The 16,512-nt window shown below is 48.5% G+C and overlaps 2 protein-coding genes across 2 annotated transcripts in view; one reads left to right on the top strand and one right to left on the bottom strand.

Moving 5' to 3' along the window:
- Positions 1-2,163: 2,163 nt before the first annotated feature.
- Positions 2,164-9,311, top strand: LOC139599522 (thyrotropin-releasing hormone receptor-like). The gene is made up of 2 exons (XM_071446828.1): positions 2,164-2,946; positions 5,980-9,311. Exons 1-2 carry the CDS (start codon positions 2,164-2,166, stop codon positions 6,358-6,360), a joined length of 1,164 nt encoding a protein of 387 aa, XP_071302929.1. The 3' UTR covers positions 6,361-9,311.
- Positions 9,312-12,738: 3,427 nt separating this feature from the next.
- JPH2 (junctophilin 2) overlaps positions 12,739-16,512 on the bottom strand; it is a 31,618-nt gene continuing 27,844 nt past the window's right edge. The window contains exons 5-6 of the mRNA XM_071446825.1: positions 16,137-16,234; positions 12,739-15,246 (exon numbers count right to left, since the gene is read on the bottom strand). Coding sequence (XP_071302926.1) covers positions 16,154-16,234 — 81 coding nt within the window. The 3' untranslated portion in view covers positions 12,739-15,246; positions 16,137-16,153. The remainder of the gene's footprint in view (positions 15,247-16,136; positions 16,235-16,512) is intronic.

The following is a 16,512-nucleotide window of genomic DNA, read 5'->3' as shown; positions in this document are numbered from 1 at the left end:
TAAAACTGACCCAAATGTGAATGAAATATCGTGGGAAGTAGTGAAAGCCTACATGGATTGTTGTCTGCCACGGAGCAGCACAAAGTTTCCCAAAGCAAAGGGGAAAATGCTATTTGCCAAAGCAAGTGAAAGTCTGGGGGCAGAGTGCTGCTCCTTGGGCTCAGACAAAAGGCATTTTATCTGCCCAGGTTTAAAAATTTGCCTGTGAAATGCTGGACTTGAATCCCTCAGCATCAGAATGATCCTTCACACTTGGGATATGCACCTCAGTGTCTGGGATTAACAGCACACTTCTGCCTTTAATTGAAATTATTTAATAAAAAAGGGAGTTCTCCCCTTGTCCTTTCCTCCACTCCACCAGTTAGGGGCCCCTTAGCACAACTGCTCTTTCAATTTGAAAATGCATTTTCTGACAGATTGCGGAGATGTCAGGAGCAAGCACGCAGCTGGCAGCAAATTGTGTCTCCTGCTGACCATCAGGGAGACACTGGATCTCCTAGCCTGACCAGCAGGGAGATACCAGACATCCCAGCCTCATTGCTGGAAAGATTTGGAATCCCCCAGTCCAGGACTGGTTAAGCCTTCTCCCTCAGAGGTGACATTGTGCTTGTTTGGGACTGTGGTGGTGTTTGCAGGGGTCCCAGGATGAGGGAAGAGATGAGAATCTTGACTCCATGATTCAGAAGACTGATTTATTATTTTATGATATATATTATATTAAAAGAAAATTATCTATTATAACTATACTAAAAGAATAGAAGAAAGGATTTCATCAGAAGGCTAGCAAGGAATAGAATGGAATGATAATAAAATCTTGTGACTGAACAGAGAGTCCAAGACAGCTGGACTGTGATTGGCCATTAATTAAAAACAACCACATGAGCCCAATCACAGATGCACCTGTTGCATTCCACAGCAGCAGATAATCATTGTTTACATTTCATTTCTGAGGCCTCTCAGCTTCTCAGGAGAAAAATCCCGGCAAAGGGATTTTTCAGAAAATATCACAGCGACATGGGACAGGGATGGCTACAGGAAAGACAGCACAAGGAGGTCACTACCCCATGTTCAGGGGTGCCATTCCTCTGCCCCAGCTCCAGGCAAACGGGAAAGGCCGTGGATATCGCTGGCATCTCTGCCCCACCCTCCTGAGGATGAGAAATAAAGGATTCCTCACCCTCAGCTCCACTTGCCCTGGGCTGTCACAGACACATTTTCTGAAAAATCCTTTCCTTAGGGTTTTTCTCCTGAGAAGCTGAGAGGCTTCAAGAACAAAACGTAAACAATGGTTATCTGCTGCTGTGGAATGCAACAGGTTCATCTGTGATTGGTCTCATGCGGTTGTTTCTAATTAATGGCCAATCACAGTCCAGCTGGCTCGGACTCTCTGTCCGAGACACCGAGACACAAGCTTTTGTTATCTTTCTTTCTTTTTCTATTCTTAGCCAGCCTTCTGATGAAATCCTTTCTTCTATTCTTTTAGTATAGTTTTAATATACTATATATCATAAAATAATAAATCAAGCCTTCTGAAACATGGAGTCAACATTCTCGTCTCTTCCCTCGTCCTGGGACCCTTGCGAACACTGGGGGACAGCAAAGCCTCGGCGGGGGACAAAGGCACTCGCAGTCCGGGACCCTATCACTGCTGGGCAGCTTTCAGCCTCTACTCCTCCCCATCCTGGGCTCTCTCACCTGCTCTCCCATCCCCTGCCCGGGCTCCTTTCCTCCTCCTCCTCCTCCTCCGGCTCCGGCTCCGGGTGCGCTGGGACCCGGCGGGCGCGGGATGCGGGCGGGAGGCGATGCGGGGTCCCGGGCACCGAGGGAGCCCTGGGGGGCTGCGGGCTGTCCTGGGGGAGCGCTGGTTCTCCCCGGGGGTCCCGGCGGCTGAGGGGAGCGCTGGGCAGCCCCGGGAGCCGGGCGGGTCCGGACAGTCCCGGCTGGAGAGTGCCGGGGAGCCGCTCCCTGCCACTCCGGGAGGACATTTCGCAGGAGAGGGGGATGCAAGGAGCAGGGAGGCTGCAAGACCTGGGGTGAATCGTGGAAAGAAAAAGGGGAGGGAGGAGCCGGGGTGGGCGGGCAGGCGGGGAGGGGGCTCGGGGCAGCCCCGGCTCCCCGCTGCCGCCGCAGGGTGCGCGGGGCTCCGCCGTGGCTGCAGGCGCGATGGAGAACGGCTCGGCCAGCGGCAACCAGAGCCTGGGCAGGATGCCCCGGCAGCCCCTGGAGCTGCAGGTGGTCACCATCCTGCTGGTGCTGCTCATCTGCGGCGTGGGCATCGCGGGCAACGCCATGGTGGTGCTGGTGGTGCTGCGCACCAAGCACATGGTGACCCCCACCAATTGCTACCTGGTGAGCCTGGCCGTGGCCGACCTCATCGTGCTGCTGGCGGCCGGGCTGCCCAACATCTCCGAAGTGGTGGCTTCTTGGGTGTACGGCTACGCCGGCTGCCTCTGCATCACCTACTTGCAGTACCTGGGCATCAACATCTCCGCCTGGTCCATCGCCGCCTTCACGGTGGAGCGGTACATCGCCATCTGCCACGCCATCAAGGCGCAGCTCCTGTGCACCGTGTCCCGCGCCCGCCGCATCATCGCCTCGCTGTGGCTCTTCACCTCCCTCTATTGCCTCATGTGGTTCTTCCTGGTGGACACCACCCAGGTCACCTTCTCGGACGGGGCGCAGGTCATCTGCGGCTACCGGGTCTCCAGAAGCCTTTACATGCCCATTTACTTCTTGGATTTCGCCGTCTTCTATGTCATCCCGCTGGGACTGGCGACTGTCCTCTACGGCCTCATCGCCCGCATCCTGTTCGTGAGCCCCCTGCCCGGCGCCCCGCAGCAGCAGCAGCAGCAGCAGCCGCGTTCCTTCCTGGGCTCCGTGCCCCAGGGCAGCTCCCTCCGGCTCTCCTGCCGGGGCACCAGGGGCGCCCTGAGCTCCCGCAGGCAGGTAGGGGCTCCCGCTGGCTGGGTGTGCCGGGCTCAGGGCTTTGAGGGGCATTCTGGCAGGCAGAGAGGTGCCACGGTGCTTTGTTTGCCTTGGGGGAGGGAATGGGGAGGGTTGGTTTGCTGCAAAGGAGCCCCTCAAGCCCAGCTGGGGTCTGGCAGCAGAGATGGGCTCGCCCTGGTTTGGTTGGGCTTGGTAGAGTAGGATGGGGCTTCAGTCGGAGGGGCAGGAGTGCAGGCACTTCTGCTGGCTAATTAATTATGATTGCCTGCCCGAGGAGGAGAGGGCTGGGTCACCTCTCACAGTGTCCTGTGCAGGTGAGCTCAGATTTAAAGGAGTAAAGAGAAGGGAGAGCTGTCTTCCCTTGGAGTCCTGGCTGCAGCCCCCCAGCTAGTGTGAGGCACCTCGGTGTCACAATGGTGTGCTTGCATTTTGGTGATCCCTGTGTCTCTCAGCTGCTTGCTGTCTCCCCATGTCCTCTCCTCCCACTTCCTTCTGTCCTCACTGCTCTGTTCACATGGACAATCTCAGCCTTGTGTCCCATCCCTTTGGACAGGTCAGACATGGGACAGTCCCATTCTGAATAGGCAGGGCCCATTCAGCTTTCCTTTTAAAGGAAAGGGTTAAATCTGGGAGTTTGGCTTGAGTCCTTGAAATCACCAGCTCTGTTGTGTTTTCCAGATAGCCCAAAGTAGACTTCAACCTCTCCTGTTTCCAGCTCAGTAACTTGTTGCCTGCCTTGCCCAGGAGCCTTCATTCCCCAGGAGAGATGAATCAGGGTCACAGAGGGGAAGCAAACAGCTCAGAGAGCGTGTGTTCCTTCATGAACATCTAAGTCTTTCCAGTCCAGATTTTCTTTCCTTTTTTTTCTGAAAGGTTTAAAGCAAGTGCTGACTTCTTCAAAAGCATTTGCCTGCTCTCCCATGACCACTGGCTGCTGCAGGAGCCTTGGGCAGGGTGTTTGGCAGCGAGGGCTCTCCACTGGTTGATGGATTTCTCCTAGAGCAGCTGCTGGAGGGGCTGTGCTGCTCCCCCTGCAGTGCTGTGCCATGGAGGGGCACAAGTGGCTGCTGAGGCATTCCATCTCCTGGAAATCTCTTGTGCTCTCTTCACTGTTACACCAGGAGTTTACTGGAGATTGTCATTACCTCCCAAAATATCCTAGCATGCAAAGACTTCCCCTGAATGGCCTGACATCACAGTGCTGCCATCATAAGGAGTAAAGATGGCACTAAGTTTTTTAAACTGTAAAGCAGTTTTCCAGGGCTTCCAGTTGGGGTGTGTGTGTAGCCCTGGAGGTGCCTCTGAACAGAGGACAGGCACTCACATCAGCATTTCTCCCCTGGCCTCTCTTTATAGGGGAACTGGCTCTTCCAGGCCCCATGCCCAGAGTTCCCTGGGAAAGGTCCCAAAGGGGCTCTCTCAGAGGTGCCCATTTTCTCCCCTGCCTGGATGGCTGAGGGAGATTTTCTGTGGCTGTGCTCCTACACAGTGCAGCCCTAAAACTGCACTGCTTTTGGGGTATGAAGATGCTGCTGTTCTCTCACTGGGGCTTCAAAAGCACCTAAATCCTGAGCAGGACAACACAAGGTGTGAGCTTTGCTGTATTTATCACTTCAACGAACACTTTCAAGTCCTCATTTTTCCTTCCGGAGAGGGACCACTAGAGGGAGTGGGATTCCTAAAAAAGGATGTACAACTCAGAATGATGGAGCAGGAGCAAGGAGGGAGGATACTGGCTGGGGAGAAGCATCTGTGGCTTCCAGGACAGGGGCAGAGGCTGAACAGAGCTTTGTGAGACACCACTTGTACTTTCTCTTCTCATATCTTTCCCAAAAGGCAACAAACTGTGGCAGCAAACAAGCCTCAGTCTTAGCAACAGCCTCAGCACTCACTGTATCACTCTGAGATCCTCACATTTCCATTAAACCACACCCAGCAAACCCTTCTATTTCAGCCACAGCTTGGTAGCAGTTCCTTTCTTCGAGGAAAAGTTTTGTTGCCACAAGCAATAACTCCCAGGTCCTACTCACGGCATAACAGAAAGGCATGGTTTCTTTTGATGAAGTAAAAAAGCACCCCAAGAAAAGCTGAGAGACTCTAAATGTGATCCCAGTGCTTATGTCCATACTAAGAACTGGATTATTGCACAACTTCCCTTCTGACGTTTGAAACACCACTGCCTAGATATGCATATGGCATCAGTGTTTAGTCATATTTTCTTCTGTGGGGATGTGTGTATTTTGTAAGTAATTCATTTGAGGAAGATTGTCACTTAGCAGATTGTTGCAGAAACAGCTGTTGAAATTACTAGGATGACTGGTGTTTCTGTGCAAAACCCCAATTTCCTAAACAAGCTTATGCTGAGCTGAGGGCAGTTATTGCTCACTTCTGAGTTCTCAGTTTCTTTTTGTTCCCAATATGATGATGTAGTACTCCTCCAGTGTGCTGAAAATTAAAGTAACCCATGGTAAGTAGCTAACTAAGCCCTATACCAGCACAAGTAATATAAGATTCCTAACAGCCTCCTCTGCTTTCAGGGTTGCTCTGTACCAGGAGCCTATTCCCTGGAGCAATATAGGTGGTGTAGGAAACCAGGAAACCCTAGGGATGGAGATGAAGTGTATCCCATGGCACCCCTAAAACCAAGGTCCCCACCTTTAGACAAGTATTTTCCCCATTCATTTACTGTTATGTACAATTTTCAAATTTTCTTTCTGGTACAGACATTCCTATGGTTATCCCAGCCTGTTTCCAGGACGGTGAATAATTTTTCTGAAGAGATTTAGAGGCTCTTCAATGGTAGATGAAAACCTATCATTTCTGGTTTTATTTATGCAAGATTATTCCCTGATTAAAATGGAGAGAAAAAAGTGAGAAATAGGCCAATGGCTTGTGTGTTTCTTTTAAATGCTTAGAGAGAGAAACCAGCTGTCTGCACCAGTGCTCCTGGTGGGAAAGTGCTGCTGGAGGGAAAGTTCTGCTGGAGATTTAGCCCCATCTGGCTGTTTGTCTTTTTGCATGTCCCCCACCAAGGTGACCAAGATGCTGGCGGTGGTGGTGGCCCTCTTTGCCGTGCTGTGGCTGCCCTACCGCACGCTGGTGGTGGTGAACTCCTTCGTGGACCCTCCGTACCTCAACACCTGGTTCCTCCTCTTCTGCCGCCTGTGCATCTACCTGAACAGCGCCATCAACCCCATCATCTACAACCTCATGTCACAGAAGTTCAGGGCTGCCTTTAGGAAGCTCTACAAGTGCCAGGAGAAGAGTGCTGAGCAGCCTGCCCCGTGCACCACCCCGGTGTACTACAGTGCTGTGAAGGATGGTTCCCATGACAGCTCTGAGCACAACCTCACCGAGCAGGAGGATCTGAGCAGGCTCCCTGCACCTGCAAAGAAGAATAAACAAATCCTGTGAGCCTGAAACAATGCAGGCAGTGGGAGCTGTGTGGCTGTATGCACTGTGCTGGGACAGTGCCAAGAGGAATGGCTTTGGCATTGCAGCAAGCTTCATTCAAGACTTCTTCAGGGCATTTAACAACATATTGTTAAAAGCAAATTAATTTGCTTTTCCTTAGCGCTGATTTATTCTTGTTTGGTGAAGTGTTAGGCACGTGTCAATATTTAGCATCTCTAAAGCATCTGTTATTAAATATAGCAGTGCCACCCCATTTTGTGTTACATGCAAGTGCTGAGCTGGGCCAAAGCATTGAAAGGAATCCCAGGAACAGAAGGGCATTCAAGGAAAAAATACACCTCTTTGTTAGAGTGAAAAAATACACCTCTTTGTTCGAGTGAGTCTCTCCTACCCAAACTGACACCCCATGGAAGCTGCTCCTCTGGAGTCCTTCTGAAGTTAATGGGAACAATTAGGCACTTTCATGTGTCTCCTCTCATCTCAAGCTCTCCTGTGAGGAATACACCTCCCTACAGAGGAGATAAATGCCTCCAAGGTATGAGGCCATTGGCTGTAAAGGGACTCTCAGGGGGAGACTCCTGCAGTAGGAATAACCAAAGCTGGGTGTCATGAGACTTGTGTCATGTTTCTGGAAACACTGCAGTGCTGGTAGCACAGAAACCAAGGTCCAGACCAGATGGATTTGCTACAATGAACAAACTAATAATGACCAAACTAATAATGAGTGTTCCCTAATGTAACAGAAGTACTTCCATCACTGTGGTCTGAGTTTCTTTTGGATAACTTTACCTTTCCTGTCCAAATTCCTCTGGTTGTTTCAGATGGAAACTGTACTGTTGTCCTGTAAGCCCCAGTGTGGTGTAGTCATTAGCACAGAGCAGTGCTGCTCTCTACCCCAGCTACAGGTGCATTTCAATGGCAGGTGTAGAAATTCTCTTATTTCCTGGGAAGAGCTTGTGAAGTCCATTAGGTGTTTTGTGATTAGTGACACAAATGTTTATTGCTGCTGTTGTCTTGTAAGCAAAGTAGATATTCATACCCTGCAGCATCCAGGAGACCAATCTAAGGACACTTGCCCCAGACTTGCAAGAGACTATCTGGACTATGAGTAAAATCAAAAAGACTGCACATGAGCCAAACCCTAGGGCTCTTGCCAAATAAAACAAGTGTCTGCCACCAGTAAACCTCAAGTAACTGTGAAGTACTACTTTAACAGCCAGTGCAGCCTCACTAGTCAACACTGGCTTTCACCAAATTATAGTGTTAAAAGAGCCTAAAATTTTGCATCCATTCAGGAAAATGTGTGCATGGTATTTTCAAAGGCACAAGATGTTAATTAACCATTCTACATCTACAGGAAATCGCTTCACTGGGTGAGTCAGCACAAGACCTCAAGTCCCCTCAGTGTGTTGGGACTGTCCAGGACCAGATTTTTTGTGTGTAGGGAGGTTTTGCATGTATGATTATTATATTGCATGTTATTAAACCATCTATGTTGCCCCTATTTATTTAGATGTAGACATTTAGATATAGACTATAGATATTAGATTTAGAATGTAGATATTTATTTTGCCCCTTTATATTTAGATATAGGATGAGGGAATGATAATTGTCTTTTTGCCATTATTTTAAACCTAGTGCATTTGGAATGTAAGGATTCATGCTATTTTGCACTGTTTTGTGTATATTGTATAATGTGAATTTAGGAACAGAGTTCCTATTTATTGTTGTTAAGAAAGTTTTGCACAGAGATTTGGGATTTACTTCTTGAAGAAAATGGAGTTTTTGCTAACGTGAGGATTTGCTTGTGACAATCTTTTTTATAGTACAGACTATTCCCCCCCCCTTAGAAGAGATTTTTCCTTAGCAGCTCAGAAGAAGCCATTGACAAAAGCATGTGCAGACAAGGCAGAGCAGTAAGGGCCAGGGTAAGGTGGAGCAAGGGGAAGGGGATCCCTGAGTGTCTGCTGGTGCCTCCTTGGGACCTTGAGCACAGGCAGCATCTTCTTGGGGATGGACTGTCCTGTGTCCTTCAGCCCCCCAGCCTGAAGCTGTGAGTGCAGGGAGCTGGATGTGGGAAGAGGATTTACTGCCAGAGCTTGGAAACCCACCTGCATCCTGACCTAAGGCACTTCTCAGCCATGGGCTGTGCACTTGGACAGCCTTGGTCTCTGCAAGCACAAGGAGCAGTGAATTCTGAAGTGTCTCCAGCAGGATGTTTTCCACCTCCTCATCACATTTCCTATCTTCACTCTCCCCCTTTCTGCATCTCCCCACAGATGGAGACTCCCTAAAAGCATTATTTTCTTAATTCAATTTCAGCCTCAGGCCAACAGCTAATTGAAAGTTCTGAAATATTTGTTCAGCATACTTGAGATTCAATTAAAACCTGGTTCTCAACTCCCTTTTCTGCTCTTAGCTGCCAAGTACTACATGACCCTGTATTATTTTTTGAGATGTAATTGGCAGATAAATTCTCCTGGAACCACGAGATCTCCAACAAGTGCAGCAGAGCATTAAACTCTTAGATGAGGAATGAATTCCTGGTCATTCCCCCTACATGTATTCTGACACTTTAGGAGGAGCTGAGAGACTTTTGGGTGGAAGTGGAGGCAGAAGGTCACCACTCATCTTGCTAAAGAGATGCTGCTTGAGAGATGCATTCTGCTGGGAAATTAATCACTAGCAGAAAGGAATTAAAATAAATAACTCATCACAGTAACTTCCTTTGGATATTCAGGGTCTGAATAAAAACCTTAATTCCTTATAAGAAATCAGAGAGCTCCCTTGAAGCTTCAGCCTGCATTACCTTGTGCCTTGCAACATCTGACACTGCTTGTAAAACCTCAAGCTGTATTTTACCCTCAGCATTTATTTGTCTCAACAGCATGAGTGTGGGCTGTGAGTTTATAAACATGCCAGCAAATAAAGAATCTATTGCTCCTAAGTAATTTATTGCATTGAAGTGCAACTCAACATGATCTAACCTGCTACTCTCCTAATTAAAGCTCATTATTTCTAACCCCTGCCCTTTCAGGGGTTGTTAACCTGGTAAAACACCATCTGGTTTCTTCAATTACAAACAAATAAGTCCCTGGCAGGAGAGGAGGGATCTGGCAGTGCTGCAGCACCCTGGGGTGAGGGGAAGAATTTGTGAGCAGTGCAGAGAGGGGGGTGGAGGTGACAGAGGCTTGGGGAAGAGCTGATGGCAGTGGTGAGTGAGGTTTCTGTGCCTGAGGAGCCATAGGTTGGCTCCAGCTCCTGGCATTTATTCAGTTTAGGAGACACAACATCCAGCACATTTACCTGAATTTGGCTGGTGCCAGTGATGGAGGCCAGACAGTGATTGCCTGTATGCAGGGCATGGATGGGACCCCAGCAAGGGTTATTTACCCTGGCAAAACACACCAGCTTAAGTAATTTACCAAAATCTGTTGTTCAAGCTCCTATCAGGTTGTCTTCCTACTTTGTCTCTAGATTTGGGTGGTGGGAAATTGGGGAAATAGGGCATCTATGCCAGCCTGTGCAGGTGGTGTTTTGGGAGAGCTACTCACCTATGATGCTGCCCAGCATTCTGAAAGCCAGCCTGCTCTGGGGCCAAATAAAAGGGCAACCAACAAAATACCAGCAGTCCCCTAAAAAAAGAGATGTAAAGACCATGAGGGCATCCAGCACCTCCCTGCAATCAGAACAGGCTTCCACTCTGTGGTACCCCACCATGTTTCTAAGATAAAATTGTGGCACCTTTAAATGAATAATATTCAGGTCACCAAAAAGGATGCTGAGCAATTGCTTACATTTTTAAGAGCCACAAGAAAAGGTGGACCACACATTAGGGAAAGATTTGGATGCAGCCCTTTTTCAATGTGGTCTGGCCCCAGCTGCTTCTTTGAACTAATTAGTTCAAGCAGATCACAATTAAAGAGCTGCTAATAAAACCTGGAGATAGTCCTCCAGCAATATTAATGTAATCACTCACAGTTACTTGTTTATTTTGCAATTCCTGTTTCCCAAGGCTTCTGGAGAGCTCTTGGGCCAGTGCTGCCTCCAGGCTTGCACTCACTTGGGGGTTGCTCCTCAGGACTCTTCAACTCAAGTTCTGAGTTCCAAAACTGCCCTGGGCCACATAGTGGATCAAAGCTGTCCTGTGGGACTGACTTTAATTTACTAAAATACCCTCAGTTTAGAAGTTAGCCAGCCCTACACATTTCTGTCCTGCCAGGGTCTCAATGGAGGCTTCAATGGAAGGGCATTGTCAGTGCCCCAAATCCAGGGTGCTTTCCCAGATACTGCCTGAGGGAGGGAACCTGATGGCAACACCACAGCTCCCTGTGCCATGGGTGATGGGCAGAAGTGATAAGGACAATTTGTGCTTTATAACTGATGAATTTTCTTTAATAACCACCCTATGAATTGGGCTCTGAGTGTGCTGTTTCTATAGAGACAGGGGATGCTGTGAGTGCACCAGTGGCTGTTCTGCCAATAGGGAATTAATGCCTGAAAACACAAGCTGTGAAGCCTATACAAACTTTACCCTCTCAAGGAGAAGGCCCTGGGGTGGTCCTGGTACTAACATGGTTTTGAGGTCCTCAGCAAGGGCCCACTGGGCTCCCAAGCTGGCTGATCCTGTCCTTGTGGGCACAGTGTGGGTGGTTGCTCAGAGGAAGTAAATTTAAAGCAACTTTTTCCAGCTATGCACTGCCAGCATTTCCAACAGGAGAGGAGAGAGTTCCACAGGCCCCTTGCTGCCAGCCCCAAGCTGGGCATGGGATGCCCTTGCTGGTGGTGTGTGTTCCCTGATGTATTAGAGCTCCTGGGGCTCAAGCTACCTTCCTCCAGAAGGGTCCTGAAGCAAAGGCAGTGGTGTGGAGCCAGACCCAGTCCTGGCTCCTGGGCCAGAGAGGGCCACAGGAACCCTTCTGCACATTGCAGCACCTTCTCAGTGTCAGGGTCACCTTCACCCCAGCTCTGACCCTTCCTCTTGTGCAAAGATGAAGACCAAAGGAGAGGGTGGCTCCTGAGAGCCCCCATGCCCCACAAGGATGGTGGAGTGCAGTGTGGCTGTCCCCAGGATGCCTGGGCAGGTCACTGTCAGAGGACACTGAGGCTCAGATTGCGCCTTCCCTCCCACCAGTGGAGGGTAAGGCTCCTGCCCTTCGACACAGGATCAGGCCAGTGCCTTTAGCCTGCTTCTCACATATCAGACACCTCCCTGCCTGCCCTTGGGGACATTTGGCTGGGCTCTGTGGGGACATTATCCCTGAAACCAGGAGCTATTGAGGCAGAGAGCCCAGCACTGTCCCCCCTACCCTGGGGAAGCTGCAGACTTTTTATTCTGCCTTTATTAACACTTTTAAAGCAATGTGTCATTGCTTTAGCAGCAGACCCACCTCCCTCCCTACTCCCTCTGCAACACATGAGCCAAGGACCTGCTCCATTCATCAGCCTGAGATTTATGAGGTGCACAAGGCTCCAGTTACCCTGCTGCCCCTGACTGATGAATGAGTGTAGATGGTTCCTTCCATACCAGAAGCAAAGCAAGAGCAGAGGAGAGTAAAGCCATCATTTCATCAAACCCAGCTCCTTCAGTCTCTATTAGGGCATGAAATCTTCTGCCATGAGACCCCTCAGACCCACAGAAGCAGCACTCCAGCCCATGAAGGCTGAGCCTGTGTCCCCCCAGCCTCTCCGCACAGTCTGGCTTTGCTCATGTGAGACGCTCCAGAAATAGAAAAAGGATTGGAGGCTTTGGCTACTCTGGATTCCTCAGGCCCCAGGGCCCTGCTGCCCTGGGCTGGTGCTGGGCTCTGCTCATCCATCCTCCCCCATAAATCACCCAGCTGCCATTTCCCTCTGCCTCGTGCCTGGCTTTCCTCTCTCCCGGGCTGTCTCCAGAGGCCGAGTGAGAGGCTGGGGCACAGGCAGTGGGGAATCCCCCCTCCCCAAAGCCAGGGGGAGCAGCCAGCGTTGCACAGCTCAGAATGAGCCTGGCAGCAGCCCTGGGGTCGGGAGGCAGCAAAGGGAGCGGTCAGCACCCATCTGCATGGCCTGGGCAGGCTCTGGGCCAGCGAGCTGCCTTCCCTCCTGGCCCTGTGCAAGCCCTGCCAGAGGCCAGCACCATGGGAGCACATGGAGTGTGCTCAGAGAGTTGCAGGCTCCTTAAAGGCTGCCTAAAAGCATTCAGTGAAAACAACTCTCTTTGCTAAGTATCCCCCATCAATTAAAAAATGTAAATTTTTGAAACAGATAATTAAGAAAAAGCTAAAAAGCATCCAGATGCCACCAGTGAAATTCTGCATTACTCTCTGCTTTAAAACTAGACTGAATATGTCACCATGGAAAGAAACTTGGAGATTCCCCTGCAAAAATCCACATGGATAGAGTGAGCAGATAACTGTTTATTATTGCACATAATCCAGCAGAACAACCAACAGAAAACTCTGGACAGTAGTACACAGATTGTAGTAAACAGCTAACAAAATCTGTGAGGAAGGTATTTTTGTGTGAAGAGTGAAAGGTATCTGCATCTTTGTAAGACCTGAAAAGTATAACACAAAATCCTAGTCAGTTTTGAAAGCATGCAGTTTGAGGTAAATCTGGTATTTTGCATCTAAGAAAATGAAATCCCTAAGGGGCTCTCTCTCTATGTGTATATATCCATATCTCAGTGCAATATGGATACAGTTATACGTCACATAAAAGCAAATCTACCTACTTTTCTCAGAAGGTTACTAGGAGGAAAGCACATTACTGAGTGCATATCACATGCATAAAAAATAGGGGGGGACAAGGAATTACCTTAGCACTGTTGAAAAAGATCCATTTTTGTGCCTAGTGATAAATAAAAGCCCCTCAGGTCTCTCAATGGAAATTGTCTTGGTGGTGAATAAAAGCAGTTGGGATATTGAAACTGCAGAGTTGGCAAGTGAATGCCAGCAAATGGAGACAAAACATTAAAGGCAGCAGAGCCTGGGGTTTGCAATACACTTATATTTAAGGAAAGAAAAAAAAAAAGAAAAGAAGCAAACTGCTACTAAACTATGCTCTGTGGAAGTGTAGATGATGCTGCACAGCTTTCTCAGGACTGGTACAGCCACATGGCTTTTAGGAAAGGATCACATTCACTTCTCCCACACTTAATACCACATATTTGCTACTGTGGCAATGTTCCTGAGCTCAGTAAGGTTAAAAAATAGACTTGGTTCACAAAGAAAAGTACTGAATTATTCTCACTCTCTTATGCCATAACTAGAGTAGATAAATTAGGTAGGTTTTGCCCCATGTCTCCAATGAGTGTAAACCCCTGTGTGTCTGTCACTCTGTCTCTGAAATCCTTTCAGATTGACCTTTGAAGCAGACTGGGCATCTGTTTTTTTCCTTAACTATCATTTCCCCATTCTTTCCAGTCCAACAAAGTTTTCCCACCCAGTCCTGTGCTGTGGGACTTCAGGATACACAGAGGTGCACAACCAACTATAAATAACATCTCTGATTATCTTAAAAAGGGATAGAAAATACACATTGCTCTTAAAAGAAGGAAAAAACATGTCCAAGCACTCAGCCTCACACTAAACTGTAACTTCATCTGTGCCGACTTTCTAAGCTCGCACTGCTAAGGATCAGAGCAGATCATGGTGGAAAAATCTCCTTCCAAAGGTCGCTCACTCCCCGTCACAGCTTTGGGAAAATGGGTGCAAATCGCCCAGGCCTCTCAGCCTCGCACACACGAGCAACAGCTACACTGCCCCACTGTACTCTGCCACTGCTGACAGCCTGGCTGCTGCATATTCCTGAGCCCAACACCCAATTACACTTCAGTCACTCATATCTCTGCACCTTTTTTCTTTCAGGAATAAGGTAACCTCTTCCACGATAGCCACCCTGCATCCTCTGCTGGAAAGTGTTTGTTGGGTGCAATGAGAGGCCAGGACCCCCCCAGAGCCTGGCACACCAAGGGGAGGAACCTGCAGGTGTACAGAGGCATTTTCAGCAAGACCCTCCTTTTCATTTTAACTCACAACATTTTCATAGAAAAAAAGGGGTAAAGGGACAAATTCAGCACGCCTACTGCCTTTCCCATTACAGTGGGAAGCCACCCACTGCAAGCTGCTTCTGTGCAGAGCATTGTTGGAGGCATGAGAGTGCTTGGATGGTGCCTGGTCCCCAAAGAGGCCCCATCTCCATCCAGAGCACCCCCACAGGCACCAACAGCCTTGGATCCACCAGTCCCTCACCCCCCAGCCTGCGGCCCCATCCATGGGCAGGACTCGGGTCACACTTCAACAAGCCCAATTTCAACTTGCTCCCCCTCTCAGTCCTCCATACATGGAAAATGATGCCAGGTGACAGGGGAAAGGAAAGACTTTTTGTTCATCCCTTTGGATGACTGCCAAGCACGGAGAGCAGCGCCGTCCACCCCGAGCCACGGCGCGGCTCTCATGAGTCATTCTGCTTGCTGGATTGCTTCATCTCCATGCCATGGATGACAATCTTTGGAAAATCTCTGACACTGAGTCAACCAAGGGAGTTACAAAACACATCAGTGTGCACATATGAGACCTTCTCACTCATTTTCCTACAGCTACAGATAAATCCCTCATCCCTGGCATGGCAGGACAGTTGATGGCTTTGGTGAGAATAATTTAAGGCAACTGCTATTTTATACAAAGAAGAGGAGACCACAGTGCAGAAACCCTGGTTTTCCTTGGTAGATTGCAGAGGCCAGCCACAGCCTGGGAGCAGGAAACTGAATTGATCTTCAGACACTCTCATTTAAGGTTGATGTTTGCAGTGCAACCTTGGGATCTCAAGTCCTCCTCTTAGGTGTTTCCAGGTGGCTGAGCTTTAATCCCCGCCAAGGTCTGAGGTCTCCACCAGCAGCGACGCCTGTCCCGGACACAGATAAATGGGAAAGTCAAGGGAGAGCAAAACACATGACCAACACATGACCACAGCTGCCTGCAAGGCTTCCAGCTGTGCAGGCTGAGTGAGACCAACAACATGACAGAAAGCAGTGCCCAGCAGAGCAGATTTGTCCCCCAGGAGGTCCAGGGAAAGCAGCCCAATATCCTCACAGGGGCTTAGAGGTGTCTCTTGTGTTACGTCCAGTCCAGGTTCAGCCTTGATGGCAGATTTGGTTTGAAATATTTGAGCCCAAGACAAGTTCTGTGCAAGCTCAGACACTTTCCTGTCTGTAGGAGTACCACAGGCATGAGAAACCTCACAAGGTTTTATTGCCACCAATCCAAATGTAAACCCTTATCCCAATTCAAGTGCAAGACCTGAGCAAGCTCCAGTCTTACAGACATCTTGATTCATATTTATCTTTAGTAAAACAATTAATTAACTGCTGCAGAATTAGTACTGGTGCAATTAGAGCTGCAGTTTTCACAGTTTCACATTTTTTATGTGCTCTTGCATCTTGCTGGTCTGAGTGCCAAGAAATACTGTAATGCACAAGTTACCTGGGAGCAGCCATGTTGAAACAGCAAATTTAAAGTGTTTCTTGAAGCATTTGCAGTCAACAAATTTCAAATTTAACATCACACACTCTTGCAATGGAATTCTCACTCCATGAAACATGCCCAAGGTACTGGGAAGGCAAAACTATATGATGGGACTGTATCCCACCCACACAGTTCTTAATTTTGAGAAAATGTATGAAATTATGAAATAATTTCATGCAATAATTTTATGGCATTTATGAAAAGTGAATTAACCTTAAAACATCCAATGACACGTATAAATTGAGGATAAAGTCTCATTCTGCTTCTTACCTTGTTCAAGAGGCTCATCATGTCAAAAAATGTACAAATAGGATGGCCAGACCAATGTTCAGTAAGATGACCATGCAGATCACAATTGTATTAGGTCCCTGAAAGAAAAACCCAAAACAGAGTATTACACACCACAGCTCCAGAAAGACATAGCTTGATTCTGCTGCTCAAAAATGCCACAATCACCCCCTCCCAATGCACTGAAATCTGGCACTTAACAACCAGCCTGAATTTCAAACTAGTGGAATGTTTATCCTCTCCTATTCCTACTTCTTCCCTGCAAATTCATTTGAAGGATGTTAAATCAGGCTTCTTTTGCAGCTAAATTAAAGGAGACCCTGACCACAGGAACATGAACTCCTGATCCCATGTCAGG

This window comes from Agelaius tricolor, unplaced genomic scaffold (genome assembly GCF_023055355.1).
Source record: "Agelaius tricolor isolate 1412-34295 unplaced genomic scaffold, bAgeTri1.0.p SCAF_23, whole genome shotgun sequence".
NCBI lineage: Eukaryota > Metazoa > Chordata > Aves > Passeriformes > Icteridae > Agelaius > Agelaius tricolor.
The sequence above is the reverse complement of the archived record's forward strand: the minus strand, read 5'-3'. Positions and strand labels throughout refer to the sequence as shown.

Coding starts and splice junctions, on each gene's coding strand:
- LOC139599522 (XM_071446828.1), top strand. CDS start 2,164: ATGGAGAACGGCTCGGCCAGCGGCAACCAGAGCCTGGGCAGGATGCCC. Junction 2,947..5,979: donor CCCTGAGCTCCCGCAGGCAG/GTAGGGGCTCCC, acceptor TCCCCCACCAAG/GTGACCAAGATGCTGGCGGT.